The sequence below is a fragment of the Purpureocillium takamizusanense genome, chromosome 3 (genome assembly GCF_022605165.1).
Source record: "Purpureocillium takamizusanense chromosome 3, complete sequence".
Lineage (NCBI taxonomy): Eukaryota > Fungi > Ascomycota > Sordariomycetes > Hypocreales > Ophiocordycipitaceae > Purpureocillium > Purpureocillium takamizusanense.
The window spans coordinates 86,985-106,664 of NC_063070.1; the positions used below are offsets into that span (position 1 = coordinate 86,985).

The window sequence follows — 19,680 nt, forward strand, 5'->3', positions numbered from 1 at the left end:
GGCATGGTACCACTCTGTAATGCACTTTATTATACTCCATGTTGTTCATTTAGCCCCGCGAGATGCGCGTTTGGCTAGGCGGGTATCTGGGTATAAAAAGTGTGTTGACAAAAAACAGAAAGATAGGCAACATAGGGTTTCTCAAGACACAATTTGCGATAGTTCGCCTTGACATTCTTAACACAAGCGCCAAATCATCAAGATCCTAACTACAATATAACTTGTCATGCACTATATGGACTTCTCTAAGATACCAATTAGAATACCATACTCCTATACACGAGAGCCCCCTCATCGTATGAAATAAACGCACAAAGTCTTGTCAGTATGTCTATAACTTTCTCAAACAATAGTGCCACATCCTTCGCCTCCGAGAAAGAAAAAAGGGGGGGTCGTAGAAAGCCCAGTTATTGGCAAACCACAACTGGGCTCTTAGGACATGGCAACGCCGAAGATAGCGACGCCGGCGGCGAGCGCGACGGTGATGAGGGCCGAGTCGACGCCGGCGGCGGCACCCTTATTGCCCGCGCTCACGACGGGAGCGGTAGAGCTGGCCGCCGGGCTGGAAGACGTGGGGCTGCCGCCCGGGGCGCCGGGGGCTCCATCCTTGGAGCCGGAGGAGGTGGTAGCGGGAGCACCGGGGGCGCCGGCGTTTCCGCCCTTGGAGACGGTGGTGCTAGCCGGGGCACCGTCGTTTCCGCTCTTGGAGACGGAAGTGCTGGCCGGGGCACCGGGGGAGCCAGGGGCACCGTCGTTTCCGCTCTTGGAGACGGAAGTGCTGGCCGGGGCGCCGGGCTGGCCATCCTGACCACCTGTACCGCCAGGGGCGCCTGGGTTGCCATCCTTGCCGCCGGTACCGCCAGGGGCGCCGGGCTGGCCATCCTTGCCGCCGGTACCACCAGGGGCGCCGGGCTGGCCATCTTTGCCGCCGGTACCGCCAGGGGCGCCGTCGCTGCCGTTGCCACCAGCGCCGCCGGGGGCGCCATTGCTGCCCTGACCACCGGCGGCGCCCGGAGCGCCGTCCCTAGCGTCAAAAGTGCGGCCGACCGGGCCTAGTCTTCCACCTGCGATGAAGGCGGTGGGCGAGGGCGAGCTCTTGGCCGCCACCGAGGTCAAGGTGGCGGGTGTGTCGCGGACGTTGTTGCCCTGCTCCGCGGTGACGGCGCTGAGGAGCATGAGCGTCACGGCGAGGGAGTTGCTGAGCTTTGGGGCGACCATGTTGGGCTAGAGATGTATATGTCTGTGTATGTGTGCGTGTGTGTCTGTGTGTATGCGACTCGACGTGTTACAAAAGTGGCGCGCTGCGTGGCGGTTAGTATGGCGACTGTGTATAAGACTGAGCAGCAGAGCGCCTTACAGGAGAATGCGTCTAGGCTGTCCAGGTCTTGGCTCTTGTGTTGAGTGTATCTTAGATGAACGTATACTGGAGACATGTTGTCGAGTCGGCGGGAATGTCGTCGGCTTTTATATATTTCAACGACACAACCAAGCATGGGCTTCTCTTGGCAGTGACTTACTCGTTACCTGCCCCTGTCGTTGCCGTTGCCATCGTAGCTGGCTACCTGCAAACGAGCATAGCACACCATCGTAGGAATGCCACGGGGCCGCCGACATATGAGGACAGGATATCGGTCAGGCCCCGAACCCGTCCGAGAGACGTGCTTGTCAACTCCTCGCGCAGCAGAAAGTGAAGAGAAGAGGTGAAAAACAAAATCTGTACGAAGTACAGGAAAAAAAAGGCAAAAAGGAGGGCCGAAACGACACTTTGCACAGACCTGGACATAGCCGCAACCGGTTCCATCCTCGTCGCCTCCAATTCCATCATGCCGCTGGTCCTCCACTTCGACCGCGGCCAGCGCACATACGTATCGTACGTAGTGGCAACGTCGCCGCGTTAGGTCTCGTGGCTGTACCGCCCGCCTGGCCTCCGTCTTGGCGTCGCGGCTTTGCGCGGCGGCTCTTGATGTGCTGTGCGGTCGGCTCTCGGGGCCGCCTCCCACTGGGCGGGCGTGCTTGGAGGGGACTTGTCAACTTGAGGGGGATGGATGGATGGATGGATGGATGGATGGATGGATGGATGACTGGATGGGTGGGTGGGGTCGCTGGTTTGTGTGAAAACGTAATTGTATCTGGGGGTTGCATCAAGAGGACGCGTATGTATTGCGCTGAAGAAGCCCTGCCGTTTATGCGACGACTCTTTATATGTACCCTGATTGCCCGGATACCTCGAATGAAGCAATCTACCGTACAATGCGCCAAGCAGACCACGTATCCCTTGGATTGATAGACTTCCAATAATGTCGACATGCGGACGACATGGCGTGACTTGTCGGTATGATCTCGAGGGTGTCCCTTGGACTGCCCTTTTGGTTAGGTCGAGACACAGCAGCTTGAGGTGGCGTGGTGGCTATACCGGTGTAGTAGCAGGACAGGTTAAGGTTGTTGTTTGACATATCCGATGTTTTATGTACCGCCTGCGGGTCAACTGACTCGTCTACATGTATGCGCGCAACCTGCTCGTACCTCGTACACCAATAACCCTCATGTCTAGTATGTACATGGTAGGACAGCGACCCCTTTTCACGTTGTGAGGCATGCCACCAAACCTTACGGGGGGCCTGGGAATAAAGTTCATGGGCCGCATTGCCTCATGCAGATATGACCGTCGCTACCGCAGGGATGGACTGCTTCATGTTTCTCTTGCATCGTCCCTTTCCATCGGCGGACATGCGAATGGCTTCGTCGGCCGCAACTGAGCTTTTTCAAATCATGCCGGTCCGGGAGGTTCCAGTCGGCGAGGAGGAGGTGCACGCGAGAGGGGGCGAGGCGGAGCAATGCCCACTGTGCCGCGATGCCGTGCGTGTGGTCTGACGGTAGCCATGGCGGTGGTGGTAGTGCTGCTGCTACCATGCTGAAAGCATCGACGAATTCCCAATGGAGACTGCGCGGCGACGAAAAGGCCGATGTGAAGATCCCGCTGTGGATGCGGATGCTGTGCTCGGGCAAGAACCCTCAGACACGGATTCGGAATCGGAACGAACTCGTGTGTGCACCGGCAACGCTGAGTACGAAGTAACTACTTCGTACATGGCATGTATTGATATCGTATCCGCTACCGAGTGCGCTGCCTGCCTCTTGGATTCATACGAATCCGGGTTTTCGCCTCATGGAAATTTCAATGGGTCCCGCCCTGGGTGCGGGCGAGCGCCTGCTTTCTCTAAACTCGACGTCTATGTAGAATTCTCTTTGTCCCCAATCTATGCTTTTCCCAGGAGTCACATACAGCCTTGCAGTACAAGTTGCGCTCCGGTCAGGTGCGCGTAGATTCAATACTTCGATGAGAGGGACCCCGATGAGTGGAAGCTGAGATCAAATTCCATCCATGTATATGAAGGTGTGGTGTCAAAAGTGTCGTCTCCCGGCATAACGAAGAGTGAAGTCCGAACTCCGTCCATATATATCAGACTATTTCTAGACGCGTCCTCTCGGGGCCCACCAATGTCCGAGTCTTGTTTAAGTCACTTTAATGTTGCTTCATTGTATCCCGGGACTGCACCGCCTTGTGCCCGGGCCGACCGTCTCTCTCTCTCTTCACTGGCTCTGAATCAGATATAGCGGTCTTTGGGCCCCCACGGCGGCGTGGGTATGGAATTGATCCCTCTTTCTTCGTGTTCATCACTGAGGATAACATGAAACATAGACACTGCCTCAATCCGGGAGCGGGAATGCCGTCCGTGTGGCCCTCGGCTGAACGGTCGTCTCATCCGGACACTCAAACACCATCGTCTTATTCCCACGATCGCGTACGAATCAAAAGTTCTTTCTTCGGTCCCATGAGTCGAACAACACACTATCCGGACTCTGCCGCGAATGTCAAGTAAAAGGGGCTTGCCACATATCTTCAATATCACGCGCGGAGCACGGCTCCTGATCGCCGCACCATACTGTCTACAGGCCGTATCACGGACCCCTTTCAGCTGTCAAAATTAATTACCGCAGCCATCGCTATCATGAGCACGGCTTCATCTGCTGGGTGCCAAGTTCTGTCGACGCCTGCCCGGGTTGCTCAGTTGTTCCTCATATCCGTGCCTGCCGGCATCCGATGAGTGTACTGTGCTATTAATACTGTAAATTGTATCGCTCTGGCGAAAAAAAAAAAGAGCCTCGCCAAAGCGTACATGCGAGTGCATTCTCATGGCATTGTCCTATACTACTCCTTACAATTCATAAGTTAGAAAACGGACTTCGTTGAGGCTGCACAGCGTCGCAAGATCAAGTGGGTCGAGCGAGTGCGGCTAGGCCAATGGGGAGAAGAGAGATCGATGTGTTACGCGTGACGGCCTGTTGCTATCCTTCGCCATACGTATAGTATACGTTTCGTATTCAACTTGATACGAATTCGAATGCTAAAAGACCTTATAGGCCTGGACGAAGGTAGCCTACGGCGAAACCCTATGCCGAAATATTGGCTGCTATACGCCATGTCAGACATGTAAGTTTACCAGAAGTCCATAGTTATTGGCGTGTACTAACTGAGCGGCCCCGGCAAGCTGGATGAACTATGAGGTATCATGTAATTTTATAACAGGAGGAGCCTTCGTTATGCACAAGAACTCATGAGCGCAGTTTCCTGCTTCTCCCACAGCCCATGTTTGCATAGCTTGTCCGAGGCAACTGAATTACGTCCTGTACGCCGGCGCACAACGGGCTGCGGTGGTCGGTGCGTGTCAGCCGAGGCATCTTCACTAAAGCCGCAGGACGAGCGACGTGTTGACTTGCTGCCGTTCTCAGACTTGGGAAAGGAGGATATACACAGGTAATACAGTGTCCGGCATACAATCACCGGGCATACTAGCCAGGCGTTTGGTCAGAGTTGACGGTGATGAAGACGCCGTCCTTCACCAGTCACGCTAGAAAATGGCTGAGATGCGCCGCGGTAACGGTTCGTTAGAGTAAGTTCTCGAATAGTACTTCGTCTTAGAGAAGCTCCTTAATTAACGGATACTAAACGTTCCTTACTCTAGTCACCGCCTAGCGTATATCTATTATTACTAGTATTTAGGTTTATTAGTGCTCTATTACGTCAATTGAGCGAAAAAGGTATACCGGTACGCTAGTGTCTAAGTTATGACGTCTTTTATACTATAATATATCCGTGAATAACTTCTATAACTTAATACGCGGTTTACGAATCATCACGAAAGTAACCAACTTATAAAGTAATAGTTAAGCTACCCTTATTAACTGCCCGGCTATCCTATTATTATTTAATATCCCGCTTACCTATTATATTAGTTTACCCGAACGATTTATTGATTTCTGCTAACGGTAGAAGAGATAACCTTAATTAGCTAAAATATATACTAGCTACGTAACAAATACTGAGAGGCTATAGCCGGCTCTAAGTCGCAAACCCTTAACGTTCTACCTGTAAGTGTTTTAGGAGCAGCATAAGAATTTTGCAAGCATCTATTCTCGGCCCAGTAATGGACGCCGCAAGGTCCGAATTGCGGTCCTAGCGCGAAAAGTGATTAGGTCAGGCAGTCTATTGGCTCTATCATTGAACGAAGAAGAAAAGCTCCATGTCGCTCTTGCAGGATGCCCTTGCAAGTTTGCTTTCATCTATGCACGGGGCTCGGCAAATATCACGGCACTCACAGTCCCCGTCAAGACGATATTTTATACACCGAGCCGGTAGTACGCACAAGCTGCTCGGCTAGAGAAGTAACATGAAGTAGCTTTACTCAATACAGCGGCGACTAGCCCGGCGCATACCATACATACACGGCAAGGAACCCGTACATGTACTGCTCGAGGGCAGTGACTTAGATGACTTGAAATATACATCCGGCGGGGAGATGCTACACCTATGTGCTCTTCAGGGACTGGACATTTTGTGGCAGCTCTGAGCGAGGTTTGTGGCATGAACGTCTGCCTTGACCACATAGGGAACCCTACAGTGGCTAACAATTGGGACCCCTGCTTTAATCCTGCAGGCCTAGCAAACTTGTTGCTATGTCACGGACATGTCACACTTTACAAGTGCTAGCACGTAGGCGGCTACCGGTGCAAATAAAAGGCAGGAATTCCCCGGGCTCTGTGCCAGCATTTTTCTGTGGAATGAAACCAACAACTGCCTGATCTTTGTTGCAGCACTCAGGAGCAGGTACGCACTCGTGTACTTGCCAAGTACATCTTGTCCAGGAACTTACACATCAACGTCTCGATGCCCATACACGCCCACACACCCAAGATGACACCCCAAGGTGGGGAACAAGTCGAGATCAAGGTCGAAGACGTAACGGACCCATCGCATTCCATCGGACCACTTCAGAATCAGCTGGAGCGCAGTTGCCTGGGTCGGGCCGACGATAAGGCCACGGAATTTCGAGAACTATATCACGAGGTCTTGCGGGTTAGGGAACTGGCACTGTACGTCGTCGGCGGCAAGGGCCGGGAGCAGGCGCAGCGGCTCGCGGCAGTATTGCTGGGTTCCGACTACCCCCATGCAAGAGCCGGAAACGCCGAGTCCGCCTCGGGCGTCCCAGGGGAAAGAGAATGGCCTGACAAGGCACCGAAGAACCCTGCCTCCCTGGAGGAGGAGCTCCGTCGACTTCGTGACCGATGCCGAGAGACCGTTATAATGCAGCACAACAGCTGTGGTCTCCTAGGTCGCCAGAGTTTCAAGGGCGACGCACACCATGGCGAAGAGGCCGCCGCGGCCCCTCCGTACGTCTTGCCGCCACGGGATCTTGACGCTCTGTGCGGGCGGCACCGGGGACTGGCGGCCATTTTGCCCCTACGGAACAGCAGCCCCCCGTTCCAGGCGAAACGTGAGTTCCTGGAAGAAGAGGCAAAGTGGCTGGCCAACGCAAGTAGCGTGGCAAGGCTGTGCAGGATGGGGACGGTCATTCTCGACTCCGTCACATACGGCATCGGCCCAAGGCTGACCGAGCTGCGGGCGATCAAGGCCGGCAAAATGCTTGACAAGTGCAGCTGTGCTGATGCCCCCAGCCCGTCGCCGGGACACCTCGCAGCACGGGGCGGCGACGAAGGGTGCCTTGCTGCGGTTGACATGAGCTCTGACAAGGATGGCGGCCGTGGCAAGGGCAAAATGTCTACGACGTCGACCACGGGCGAGCTCGTACAGGCGTTCATCAAGCAGGAGGACAGAGATATTCCCGACGAGCACCATGGAATCCAGCTTCCTGCAGCCGCCGAGGATGTGGGCAACGGCGGCAGCGGCAGCAACGGCGGCCCCGGTGCAAACAACGGCGCCGGAGCTGTCTCTGGGTCCCAGACTGCAGGGCGGCGCCGCCGCTCTGGGGCCTCGAGACGTGCACATCGCCGCGAAAGGCAAAGAACGAGCCGAGGACTATTCAGAGGTCCATGTGGCGGCTTCCAGCGAGCAAGATGCAGCGACGTCTCACAAAACCGATCCGGAAGTGGTGTGCCTCTTCCGGGAAGTGCTCGACACGTTTGTCGACGGTGGGCCCCTTGGCGACATGATGCCCCCCTGGGTTCTGCAACGACAAGCGACGGTCGAGACTCTGGACCGGAAGGTGGATTCAAAGCTCTGGCCATGGGGCTCATTTTGGCTCAAATGCGGGGGAATCTTCGTGAATGAGGAAGACTTGTCATGTAAGGGAAGACGATGATGGCCTAGCGACAAAAGTCTCTGCTCTTCTCCGTTGAGAGAAGCCACAACAAGCTCGACGGTTAGACAGGCTCGGCGGGCATTGGCCACGCCCGTACAGGAAGCACGTTTCCCCTCCTTGTTTCTCTGGGGTAACGTACGCATACTACAGTAGCTTAGGATCGGTAGTAGTTAGTGAGAGATGGCTTGGCAACTTGCATGGAGCGCTTAGATTAACGGCGATCCATGTCCGAAAATGTCGGATAACCCGAACTCCCCGCCACTTCCCAAGGTAGCATCCCGACTGGAACTTCTTGACGGGCTTGGCCATCCATTCGTTGACGGTCGAGTGAATCGGTGAGGATGCACACGGTGCGACCTTGATTCAATCAGTGTTAAGAAGACGAGCCATTCGGGGAGAAATTACTGTCGACTTTCCGAGTTCTGTATCAGACGGGGAGCGGAGAACAAGGGTAATGAGGTTGCATCCCGTCGTCCGGGAAGAGCCATGACAACCGCCTCTTGCCCCGCTGTATGTGAAGAGCCAGAACCAAGGACATGTTACTAGTACCTGGAAAGCGGTCCGAGAGTGCCGAGGGAGCACGGTGTGGCCAGGCCAAGTATTGACCGCATCGCTTGCAAGAAGGCACTTGTTGTTTCTCGTTGCGCCGGCATCCATGTCTGCTCCCCCTTGATCCTGACTGCCAACCATGTGGGATGTGGAGTCGGGAGGCGGGCAACCCGGGGGAAGGGGGAAGGCTTGGAAGCATGCCGTGCCGTGATTCAGTGCATAACAGCTCAGGACTTGCCCGATATGGGAAATGACCACGACGAGGGACGTACGTACGTGAACGCCTCCGCTATCTGCTGGTGTCATTGAACCGCCCATGCCTCTACGAACCGGGGAACGCGCGGGGAGAATGATGACAACCAAGCGGCCCACCCCCATGATGGTTGCAATTCCCCCCCCCCCCCCTCCTCTCGGCCTGGGGTGTTTCTGTGCCCCGCCATCTCCATCGAATCTTGTGGCACGCGGGGCGACCCTGGTCCCTGAATCTGGCGGGAGGGCAAAATGCTGGTAAAATGTAACCAAAAAAAAAGTTGGCCGCCGACGTCTGTAAGTCAGCCTGCCGTCATGCCGGGTCAACCGACCGTCCTGGTCCTGCCGATCACGACATGGACGGGCGCAAGGATAAGCCTGATGCTACGTACGTATATCCAGGTCTCGCCATGAATACTTTTGTAGACGCCAAGTCGTCAGTCTAGACGTCTGGTGCCCTGTGTTGTGATTCCACTTTGCCGGCCTTGTTCTGGTCCATCTGTCTCTTTCCCCCACAACGGGTGGCCCCCCTTTTCCACATACTTTTCCACAGATTCACCCACAATGAGGACCGGCCTCGGTTCTGTCGTCGTGGCCCTTGCGGCAGCAGCGGCGACGGGCGTCGTCTCACCAACGCTCGCCCTTGCCGACGATGGCCTCACGTTCGGCGGCGGCAGCGGCCACGACGACGTGCTCCGCCCGGGGTCGCCCGAATCGGTGGGCATGCGCTCGCGGCCGCTCCGCGACATGGTGGCCAACCTGACGCGCTTCACCGAGACGCGCAACTGGACGTCGCACTCGTACAACCAGGTGGTGCCCATCGAGCCGGGCGGCGTGGTGCTCGTGGCGCGCCGGGGCGTCGTCGTGAGCCACTTCGCCTTTGGCAAGAGCAGCCTCTGGGCGAGCGTCAACGGGACGCACGGCGAGCTGCTGCCGCGGCACGAGCAAGAGGACGCGAGCGTCGACACCATCTACGACATGGCCAGCCTGACCAAGATGTTCACGACGGTGGCAGTCCTGCGGTGCCTCGACCGCGGCCAGGTGGGCGACCTCAACGACACCGTCGCCCGCTACCTGCCCGGGTTCGCGGCCAACGGCAAGCACGAGGTGACGCTGCTGCAGCTGCTGACGCACACGAGCGGCTTGCAGGCGGACCCTTCGCCGGGCCTGGCCGACGCGTCGACGTACCCGACACACCAGGCCAAGGTGGACGCCATCCTGGGCCAGAAGCTGGTGAGCGAGCCCGGCACGGCGTACCTCTACTCGGACCTCAACTTCATGACGCTCATGCTCGTCGTGGAGGCGGCGGGCGGCAAGAAGCTCGACGCGGCCATTGGCGACTTCACGTCGCAGCTGGGCATGCGGCACACCTTCTTCAACCGCGGCAACGTCGAGGGCGCCGCGTTCCCCTTTTACCGCTCCATGGCGCCGCAGGAGTTCCAGACGGCCGTCGAGGGCGACGGTCCGTCCATCCCCAAGCGCCCTCAGCCCGTGCGCGGGACCGTCCACGACGAGAACGCCTGGGCGCTCGACGGCGTGTCGGGCCACGCGGGCCTCTTCTCGACGGCCGCCGACACGGCGCGCCTCTGCCAGATGCTGCTCAACAACGGCACCTACGGCGGGCGCCGCGTGCTCTCGCGCCGGGCCGTGGACCTCGTCTTCACCAACTTGCTCGGCTACCTGGGCGAGGACCACGGCGTCGGCTTCGAGCTCAACCAGTACTACACGGCCGGGCCCATGGCCAACATGCTCGCCGCCAGCCACACGGGCTTCACGGGCACCTCGCTCGTCGTCGACCGCGCCTCGGGCACGCTGTTTGTGCACCTCGCCAACCGCGTCCACCCGTCGCGCGGCTGGGCGAGCAACAACATTGTGCGCGAGACGCTGGGCGCGTGGGTGGCTACGTCTCTGGGGAGGGACGTCGAGTTTCCGCTGTGATGAGGGTGATGATGATGCTGTTGTTGTTGAGACTCCATCGTATATGTGGACACAAACAAACACCCAAGTCATCAAAAATGATTGGCATCAGCCGCAATGGTACATGATTCGCGGTTGTAAATACTATTCTAAATAAATAGAACCATGAATGAGGCTGAATCAAGTCGTGTCGTGCCTTGCGCTAAATCCACGGGGCCAGACCAAGACAAGATGAAAATGCCCTCCAGTCCGTTCCCCCTACTACTAGAAGCAGCTTCCCTGGCGGCATTAATCACCATGACCCCATTGATCGGCAGTCATCCTGCTCCGACACAAATCCCGATCCCTCGCCCCCAACCAGCCACACTTGCAGAGCTTCCCAACTCCCCCTCCCGGGCGCCCGTGGCCTGACTTTCCCCCGCTTATCATCACGGCCTGCCCTTGCTGCCCCAGACGGCGATAAACCACCGCCCGGCCCGCAAGTCCCACTCGCCACGTCCAAAACGACCACAAGCTTGTTTGCTCGACGTCTTGATTCCCCAGTCAGGGGGTATCCCTGCGCCCGCGCCAGTTCGTCCTCATCAGCCTATACTAAGTTAGTCCGCGGTCCCTCTCGTCCGGCCGCACAGCTTGGAATCTTGGTGTCCCCCCTCTCCCCAAGCAGGAGAGAAGCACAGCGGAGACTCCGGCAAGCGTACCGACGGGGCAGGCCATACATACACTGCCAATGCCAGCTAGGAGTGGGAGGAGGAGGAGGAGGAGCAGGAGGAGATGCTAGGACCGGGTCAGTCTTTGCTATTTCTCCGCGTGTTCGCCGCCCACCGGCTCAGCCCAAGGGGGCACCCTGGATGCAATGTTACATGGTGCCCTGTGGAGGTGAATGCGCGGTGGCTGGCCGCGGTGGTCATGGATCAAGGCTCTTGGACGACGAGATTCCGGCAAGGACCGCGAGGGTCATGACGATGGAGAGTCTCTTGGCCCGTTGGTCTCTTGCCACGATCATAAGAGGCTGCTTCAGCTCTTTTCCTTAAAGACGAAGAAAACCTCACATCTTGGCTCCCCATCCATTGGCAAGGTGAAACGTCTCCCCGGTGGATAAGCAAATAATCCCAAGATGCATCTCCCACGCCTCACCTCCCTGCTGCTGCCGCTGCAGCTCGCCGCCGCCGCCGCCGCCGCCGCCTCTCAGCCGCCGCGCGGACGCTGCAACGACGTCGACATCCTCGCGGGCCAGCACGTCGTCTACTCGTGGGCGGCGAGCAGCGCGCCCCCGCAGGAGCTGCTCGACCTGACGCGGCAGGGCCTCGTCGGCGGCGTCATCCTCTTCGGCGAGAACATGGACGCCAACACGACGACCAACGTGGCGCGCCTCAAGGCCGCCTACGACGCGTCCCCCGCGCCCGGCCTCCTCCGCAGGCTCACGGGCCGGCGCGCGCACTTCTTCGTGTCCACGGACCAGGAGGGCGGCTACGTCCGCCGCATCGCCGGCGCCGAGCCCAAGCTCTCGGCCAAGCTCATGGGCTCGGCGCCCGACCCGGCGGCCGCGGGCAAGGCCGGGGGCGAGGGCGCGGCCGCGGCGCTCAAGCAGTTCCTGCACAACGTCAACCTCGCGCCCGTGCTCGACGTGTTCCGCGAGGCCGGCGACTTCATCGACTTCAAGGAGCGCTCCTTTGGCAACTCGTCGGCCCAGGTCGTCGCCGCCGCCGTGCCCTTCCTCGCCGCCCAGCAGGCCGCCGGCGTCGCGGGCGCGGCCAAGCACTTCCCCGGCCTGGGCGCCGCGCCGCACGACGCCAACACGGACCTGCAGCCCGTGACGCTGACGCAGTCCCTCGGCGAGCTGCGCGACGTCGACATGAAGCCCTACGAGGCCGCCATCGCCGCCGGCATCGACATGGTCATGACCTCGTGGGCCCTCTACCCGGCCCTCGACGCAAAGTACCCCTCAGGCCTGAGCCGCAAGTGGGTGCAGGGCGAGCTGCGCGGCCGCCTCGGCTTCCGCGGCGTCACCATCACCGACGCCATGGAGGCTGGAGCCATCGCCCCCTTTGGCGACGCCGCCGCCACCGGCCTCCTCGCCAAGAAGGCCGGCATGGACATCCTCCTCGCCAGCCAGCGCAACGTCACCCAGGGCGACGTCATCCGAAAGGCCATTGTCCGCGGCCTCAAGTCCGGTGCCCTCGACCACAAGGAGTTTGACGCCGCCACGAGGCGCATTGCCGAGATGAGGAGCAAGATTGTGGCCTAAGGAAGGGGGGGGGAGGGGGAAGAGATGGGGCTCATGTGCCGCTCTTCGAAACTAATAAAATAAACAAATAACACAACATCTTGGTGATGACCCGACAAGTATCAGACTGGTAGATAGATAGGCAGAGAGCGCCGTGACCATGGGTGACAGTAGACGCATGCACTCTGGGGTTCCCGAGCGACGGCCTGTCGCCCCCCCCCAGGCTTATACCAGAAAACACACATGCACTCCTGACTGGCGGCCCTTTGACCACAGCTAGAACCGTCAGGGCATCACGTTTGCAGATCAAAACGGGACTCTTGCTTCGCTCTCTAGATGAACGTGATCCTCGAGTCCCCAACATAAAACACTGTCTTATCGGCCCAGCGTCATACCAAGTGTATGTACACCCCTCCCCTCGCGCATTCGACTTGGAACCCTGCTGCTCTTTCGCTTCCACAAAAAGCCACTCAGCCCACAGCGTCCCCAATCGTCAGATATAGACAGCCTCTCATCAAGCGTGTATCCCACAGTCAATCCATCACCAAACGAACGTGGCGCCTCTGTCCAGGTGCCACAACGCATAAGCAAGGCTGCCGCTGGAGACGTGGCATCGCGCAACCGGCAAGCCTATGCAAAACGCCGCGCTTTTGAACGTTATATATCGGCAAAAACAGTCAGAGGAAAACCAACCCGACGCCACGCGAGGCGGGCAGGTCCGGGCACGCTGGCAGCCAGTCGTACAAGCACCCGTGAATGTCGTCAGATCGTAACATGGCTGGCTGGTGTAGCCGACCATGGCATCGCCGCCACTCCTCCATGCAGGGTCCGCTCAACTTCGGGGTATCTCCAAATCTTCGCCCCCAACCCGTCATTTCCGCCGAGACTTGCCCAGGATTCTCGAATGTGCCCATCTGTCCAGGCGGCTTCGTTCCCCGCTCCCTGTAGAAGACCGGCACGCACCCTTCCCTTCTTAATCTGCCAAGACAGACTTCTCTGCTCTGATCCGCGTGTGGTTGGCGTGAGCCTCGAGGCATTGAGTCATCAGTCGCGTCACCGGCCACACCGCCGCCTTGTCCATCATGGCAGCCGTCACCCGAAGGATCTTGGTGGCGTAGCCGCTGTGGCCGTCGCTTAGCAGCGCAGACTCGACCCCGTTCATGCCGCCTGACGACATCTCGAGAGCGAGTTTCAGTTCCGCAGACGCCAGCACCTCGCGGATCTTGTCCAGCAGCTTGATGTCCTCCTCTTCGAGTAGCATAATGGCCGGCACCTGCCCCAGGTCCACCGCGTCCTGCCCCAGAATGCCCAGATAGCGCCCGACACGATCTTGCAGAGTCGCGACCCACTCGGCGAGCACCTGTGCGCAGTCCACCGCGCACAGAGCCGACTGCAGAGGGAGCTCCCCGCTCGTGAAGTCGGCAAACGTGTTGTTCAGCTTGTCCGACATGGCTAGAGAGTCGGCGGCGTAAAACGCCGCCTTCCGCAGGTGCTTCTCGCGGATTGACGTCGCCCGACTCGGCACCGTGAACCCGTTGGCAACAAACTGCTGGACCCCAGGAGACATGGGGTCGAAAGACGAGCCCGGCATGCTTGGAGAGTCGATGAACACCGAGTCCGCGGCGGCGGCATCCGCGAGCTCCGGTCCGAGGGGATCCGGGTTTGCCGTCGGGGAGAGGTCGGCATGCTGAGTCGCGTCATCGCCGCGGGCCAGTTCCTCCGCCATCCCTTGCCAATCGCGCTGCCAGGCCTTCTCCTTTGCGTGGGAAAGGTTGACAAAGAGGCGCACATACGCCAGGTCTAGGAGCGGGATGGCGTTCGCAGATAATGGACCCTGGCCGTATGGATTCGGCCGTTCAACGCTGTGGCTTGGATTGCTGGCCCACGCCACCTGCCACGCCTTGAGCGCAGGCTCAATGTGTCGATGCATCTTCTCCGTCTCCTCGCTCGTCCATATCCGATTGTGGTGCCGCTGACGCGTCTCCCATATGTAGTTGTGCAGGGCGAGGATCAGCACAAAGCACCCCATAGTGCTCGGTTTCAGACCAGTCAATGGGCCTTCCGTTTCGTCGACCGACGCGCCCATGGCCTTCTGGCTATTCTTTAGCGCGAGTCGTTTCTGTTGTCGCTCGTTTGTCCGCAGGAGCTCTCCCAGAGCGTCATAAAAGGTCATTCGGTTATGGTTTGCGGCTTGGACCCCGCCCTTGGCGACAAACGCCGCGCTGGACTCGGCTGCGTAGAAGTCCTCGTCGCAGGGCAAGTCGAGAAATATCTCCGAGTTGGTCAAGGCCGGCGTGTGGTTGTACGCAGCCATGAGGACGCTCGATATGATGAAGATGGCATACAGCGTGCGCTTGCGTTCCTCCATCGTCTTCCACCGCAGCCACTCCTGATGGTGTCCTTCCTGCTCCGGCGTACGCGTCCAGCTCGAGTCGTCGGACATCTGAACGTCCTGCTTCGCTGAGGCATCGTCGGGGTTGGGCCGTAGCAAGCCTGCAGCTTGGGCGAGGCTCACCAGGGCGACGCAATGTGTCGAAGCAATGTCGCTGACCGTCTTGTCCGCGCAATTGTGACCGTACACGATGTTGATCAGCATGGCTTGAATGAGCCACAACGGCACGGAAGCGGGGCTCTCGCTTCCGGCGCCATCCTGGTCTAAGCCGTGTCCGCCGCGGCGCGCATCGGCCTTGCGGATGTCCGATTTCCGCCGCTCTTCGAGGTACGCAAATATCATCTTCTTGGACATGTCAAACAACTCCCTCGACTGCGCGTGCTCCAACTCGAAGAGTGCGCCGACAGCGGCCATGGAGAGGAGCAGACAGCCGCTGCCACCTACGCCAGGCAAACGCCCATTTAGAGACGAGGACAAATCAAACGACAGCGTAGCAACGTGCAAGAAGGGAAGATGGGGATGGAAGTAGGTCAGGTAGGCCCGCACATATCGCTGCAGATCCTGTGTACTGGGCAGGTTCGCTGCCGAGGCGGAAGCCGTGTTGGTACCGGGCTGTGCCTGGGGCGAGAGTGGCGACGTCTGCGACGTAAAGGAGTATTTACGGCCACCAAATGGCGGGCACTGGGAGAGGGCGTTCACAATGGCAATCCGCGTGGCATCGGAGATGGTGGTCACAGGAAGGGAACCGTGGTTCCCGCCGTTGAGGGATGACGGACTTTCCGGGCCGGCGTTGAAGCCAAGGGTCTGGGACAGGTTCTGCGTGCTGAGCCCCGGCACGGCGGATGGGCTCAGCGAGCTCAGTGATGGTGGAGGCGTGGAGAAGTACGGGTCATTGATCTTTTGAGAAGCTGGCTGAGGTGATAGAGGAGCTCCGTTGAGGAGGTCAGGAAAGACCGAACCATTCAGATCCATCGCAAACGGGTTCGGCATCTGCGGAGGTCCCATAACCGAGGGTTGCCACATGGTGCTCGTCCCGGCTGGCGCAGGGTGGTTAGATCCATCCAACATCACATCGCTTATCCCGCTCTGGCTCGTCGTGCTGATCGCAGACGGGCTTGACCCGTCGACCACGTTCTCGCTGGTGTGAAAGGACATTTGGTGGTCGAATCCCGTGAGCCAATCCAGGCCGTCGTCGAAGGGCTGGCTCGAAGCCACGTCGTTGAGGCTTGCCCCAAACGGCGACGTCTGCTCCATGGCCATGGACTGCGGAGAGTCGTTGTAGTGCAGGGCATTGGGGTTGATGGTGGACCCCGGGGTGAAGAACATGCCCTCGAAATCAAACTCTGGGTTGAAGGCGGCCAGGGGCGGCGCAGTTCGCAGCCCGTTGTCGAAGTCACTACTGTTGATCTGCGTCGTCTCCAGCTTGGGCAGGCCGTGCTGCATCCCTCGCTGGCCCAGAGCCGCCGACATGCCACCAAAGACATGGTCCAGGTTGTGGACGGGCAAGCCGACTAAGCTTGGGTGACGGCTGTGCGCGGCCATGCCTCGCGCGACCGAGGCGTTTGCAGACGCTATCATTTGCATGGCGGCACCGTCAACATGGCTGATGGTGTTCGCCCTCGGCCGCATGGAGCCGGTGGCCGAGTTGCCGCCACCCGTGGTACCAGCCACGCTGTTTTTGCGGGCTCTGCTCTGGCCCGGGGCGACGCCACTGGCGGATTCTCGGCGATTGCGAGGGCGAGACGACGGGGTCGTCGTCTGATGGAGCTTCTGCTGATGCCGAAGCAGCAAGTCACGGCGGGCGAAGCATCGCGCACACTCGGGGCACTCAAAAGGCTTCTCCTTGGTGTGCGAGCGCTCGTGCCGCTTCAAGTGCTCCAGGCGGGCAAAGGAGCGCTGGCAAGTCGCGCAGACGTGTGGTCGCGGCTTGTCAGTCTTGGGGGGAGGGAAATTGGCCGGCGCCTTCGTGTTGACGGTAATTGTCGACGCTGTAGATAAGGTAACAAGTTGTCAGCACAGGTCCGAGGAGACCAAAAAAAAGGGCGCATCGCCGTACGACGAGTGCAGATACGGGCGATGGACGATGGACGACCAAGTGCACACATCAGGGGCGCTGAGGCGCGAGAACTGGAGGGGCAGTGCCAGAGAGACACGAGGCAGCTAATAAGCAGGGCGCGGTCGGGCCGCGGGGGACTCACCAGAGTCGTCCGTGCTGGGCGGGTTCGCGGCGGCGGCGGCAGCAACAGCGGCGGGCGCCGTCGTCGTCGTAGGGTTTGACATGGTGGGAGCGCGCGACAACCGAGGGCCAGCGTCGTTCAGAACCATGGCAAGCAGCGAGTGTTATCTCGCCCGACGTTGATGGTGCAAGGCGGCGTCAAGACGGGCGGGCGATTGCAGAAGCAGCAGCGGAATAGGACCTTCGTGTTGGGCGTGGCTACGCGGCGCTGGTCGTGGGGCAGAGCTTCGCTGACTGAGGCAGAGCGATAGTGGGGGGGGACCCGAGGTGTCGGTCGGCGGCGGCGGCGGCGACGGGCGACGGCAGCGAGAGCTGGCTTGTTGGGTCAGAAGGAGGGGCGGCTGGGAACCGAGGAAAAGGCGTGCTCAGCAGCCGACAGGAGCATGTCAATCCGGGGCGCAAGCGGCGACAGAAGGCAGCATCACCATAACATCTATCGTTGCGGGAGCTCGTCGGTGCCGGGCATGCGAAGCAATTGCTTGCTTGGAGGAGGCGAAAGGCAGAGTCGGGGAGGGAGGAAGGAGGGAAGGTTTGTTGGCGGTGCGGGACGGCGACAGGATAGAGGGCGAGCCAGGACCGTACCGTGCAGGGACACAGTGCGCGCAGACTACACCTCACCTCACCCCCGGCCTCCGACGCAGGCGCTCGCGCAGTGGCGCGCCTTGGGCCGGCAGCGGTACCAGTGGGCAGCCTGCAGGCGAGTACTGGTACTTGCTCGCGGCCGTGTCGCCTTCAAGGTTGGTGGCTCCCCGGCGTTGGCCAGTCCCAGCACCGCGCCCAGCCGTAAGCAGGGGCGCCTGGGGAGGTCTGTTGGGCGGATGCCGCGTACCCTTGTCCCTCCCGTGACGGCACCTGACCCATGCCGAGTACAGTACAAGCGCCATGTATCTGATTCCACAGCGTCCCGTCGACGGCGGCCGCAAAGGAGCAGCTCCCAACAGCTCAAGCCACCGACAGGTGCAGGGGGGACGGCCAGCGATACTCTCTGGGAGGACGGGCGTTGAGCGACCGATGGGAGACCTCGATGCCTGCAATGCTAAGGAGCGGGATACCGGTACTCACTCAAAGGTACTCGAGGCGCTCACGGATGGCCGCCGGCGTGGTCCCAAGTCCACGTCGCGCCCAACAGCCAGCCAGCTTGAAAGTACCTCTGACAAAGGTCAGTCGCCGCCTGCTTTCCGCCGTCAGCCACTGCGCTGCCGGCCGGGGGCCACAACCACCGGGAGCGCCCTGGGCAGTGGAAGCTGCTTGGGATCGAAAGGGGACCAGACCAACCCACCACCGCTGCTCGGGCCACGCACGCACCCTGAGCGTCTGGCCAGCTCTACCTTGGGCGAACGGGTAACTACCTCAGGTGGTTGTGCCTCGCGGAGGACGGGGGCCGGCGGCTGCTGGGTTCGTAGTTGGTACCCGCCCGTCTCGACGTTGAGAGGAGCTTCTTTCCGCCCGGAGAAATAACCACTAACTATTGCCTGCATGTGTGCGTGAGTGGGTGTGCGCGGACAAAATGTGTGGGCTTTCCTGCGCGCGCACGCAGCTGGCCCGTCGATGATGCATCGCCGCGCATTTTCCATGTCACTTTTTGGTTCGACTTATCGATCCTGCTGTCGGCAGGAGGAACATTGGCGGGGCCTGGACGGACCGACGACAGACAGCACGACGGGGCCGATACGCTGCCCGCTACGTCCCAAGTCTCATGGTGGGACACCGGCGCCGACAGCGTAGTCGGGCTTTGCGGGTTGCCAGCCACACGCACCCAGCGATGTCAAGTTCCTCTGCAACGGACACGATGCCGTTTCTGCAGCGAGTCAGCGCCAGCAGCCCCTGGCCGAGAGATTCACGAACGTGGACATGGACTCGACTTGACGATGGTGGCGAGATGTGGCCGCGACGCCGTGCACGGAGACAGAGACCGGCGGCCGGCGTCCGTCTCGACTGACTTGCCCGATGGAGACTCGCCATGACGCCAAAGACATGGCTGTGCTGCGCAGCACAGCGCAGGGCCGACATCTTGTTTTCTTCGCTTCTTCTCGCGCGGCCGGTGTCGTCGTCGTCTCGTTCCTGTCGCCTTGGCGTCGACTGGTCTCATGCGGCGCACGCCGTTTCCGGGCCTGGTAGCAGGGACTCGCACACCCACCCACGGCGCAACTCCAGCGGGTCGCCGAATGCCATTGGGCACCGCAGGGGGCGGCCAGCGTGCTAGAGACGCACGACACCTCTGGGGGAGCTGCCCTGGCCGGCTGGCCCTGAGCTCGCGGGCGGCGGCGCCGCCGCCGAGGACGGCGTGAGCGTGGATAGGACGGGACGGGGTGGGATGCACGTATGTGTGATGGACAGGGCCGTCCATGGCACAACGAACTCGGGCAGCGCTCGTCTACAGCGGCCTACGCCAAGGTACTTGGCTGGGCCTGCATATGCCGCCTTGAGTAGATGTTTCTTACCTACGCTCAGGTCA

General features: G+C 59.8%; 5 protein-coding genes across 5 annotated transcripts; 3 read left to right on the top strand and 2 right to left on the bottom strand.

Annotated features, from left to right (window-relative positions):
* Nucleotides 1-432: 432 nt before the first annotated feature.
* Nucleotides 433-2,194, bottom strand: JDV02_003571 (uncharacterized protein; the record flags this gene model as incomplete). The annotated part of the gene is made up of 2 exons (XM_047984707.1): nt 1,358-2,194; nt 433-1,301 (listed from the first exon to the last, which is right to left on the bottom strand). Exon 2 carries the CDS (start codon nt 1,216-1,218, stop codon nt 433-435), a length of 786 nt encoding a protein of 261 aa, XP_047840682.1. The 5' UTR covers nt 1,219-1,301; nt 1,358-2,194.
* Nucleotides 2,195-6,253: 4,059 nt separating this feature from the next.
* On the top strand, nt 6,254-7,658 carry JDV02_003572 (uncharacterized protein; the record flags this gene model as incomplete). The annotated part of the gene is made up of 2 exons (XM_047984708.1): nt 6,254-7,337; nt 7,384-7,658. The coding sequence occupies 2 exons, from the start codon at nt 6,254-6,256 to the stop codon at nt 7,656-7,658; spliced, it is 1,359 nt and encodes a 452-aa protein (XP_047840683.1).
* Nucleotides 7,659-9,008: 1,350 nt separating this feature from the next.
* Nucleotides 9,009-10,394, top strand: JDV02_003573 (uncharacterized protein; the record flags this gene model as incomplete). The annotated part of the gene is made up of 1 exon (XM_047984709.1): nt 9,009-10,394. Exon 1 carries the CDS (start codon nt 9,021-9,023, stop codon nt 10,392-10,394), a length of 1,374 nt encoding a protein of 457 aa, XP_047840684.1. The 5' UTR covers nt 9,009-9,020.
* Nucleotides 10,395-11,128: 734 nt separating this feature from the next.
* JDV02_003574 (uncharacterized protein) lies at nt 11,129-12,630 on the top strand. The gene has a single exon (XM_047984710.1). It carries the CDS (start codon nt 11,488-11,490, stop codon nt 12,616-12,618), a length of 1,131 nt encoding a protein of 376 aa, XP_047840685.1. The 5' UTR covers nt 11,129-11,487; the 3' UTR covers nt 12,619-12,630.
* A 196-nt stretch (nt 12,631-12,826) lies between these two features.
* On the bottom strand, nt 12,827-17,718 carry JDV02_003575 (uncharacterized protein). The gene is made up of 2 exons (XM_047984711.1): nt 17,188-17,718; nt 12,827-16,977 (listed from the first exon to the last, which is right to left on the bottom strand). Exons 1-2 carry the CDS (start codon nt 17,312-17,314, stop codon nt 13,571-13,573), a joined length of 3,534 nt encoding a protein of 1,177 aa, XP_047840686.1. The 5' UTR covers nt 17,315-17,718; the 3' UTR covers nt 12,827-13,570.
* Nucleotides 17,719-19,680: the final 1,962 nt, after the last annotated feature.

Excerpts from the sequence above, each read along its gene's own strand:
- JDV02_003574 (XM_047984710.1), top strand. The coding sequence starts at position 11,488 with ATGCATCTCCCACGCCTCACCTCCCTGCTGCTGCCGCTGCAGCTCGCC.
- JDV02_003575 (XM_047984711.1), bottom strand. The coding sequence starts at position 17,314 with ATGGTTCTGAACGACGCTGGCCCTCGGTTGTCGCGCGCTCCCACCATG. Across the intron at positions 16,978-17,187 it reads GCCCAGCACGGACGACTCTG|CGTCGACAATTACCGTCAAC; the intron begins GTGAGTCCCCCG and ends CCTTATCTACAG.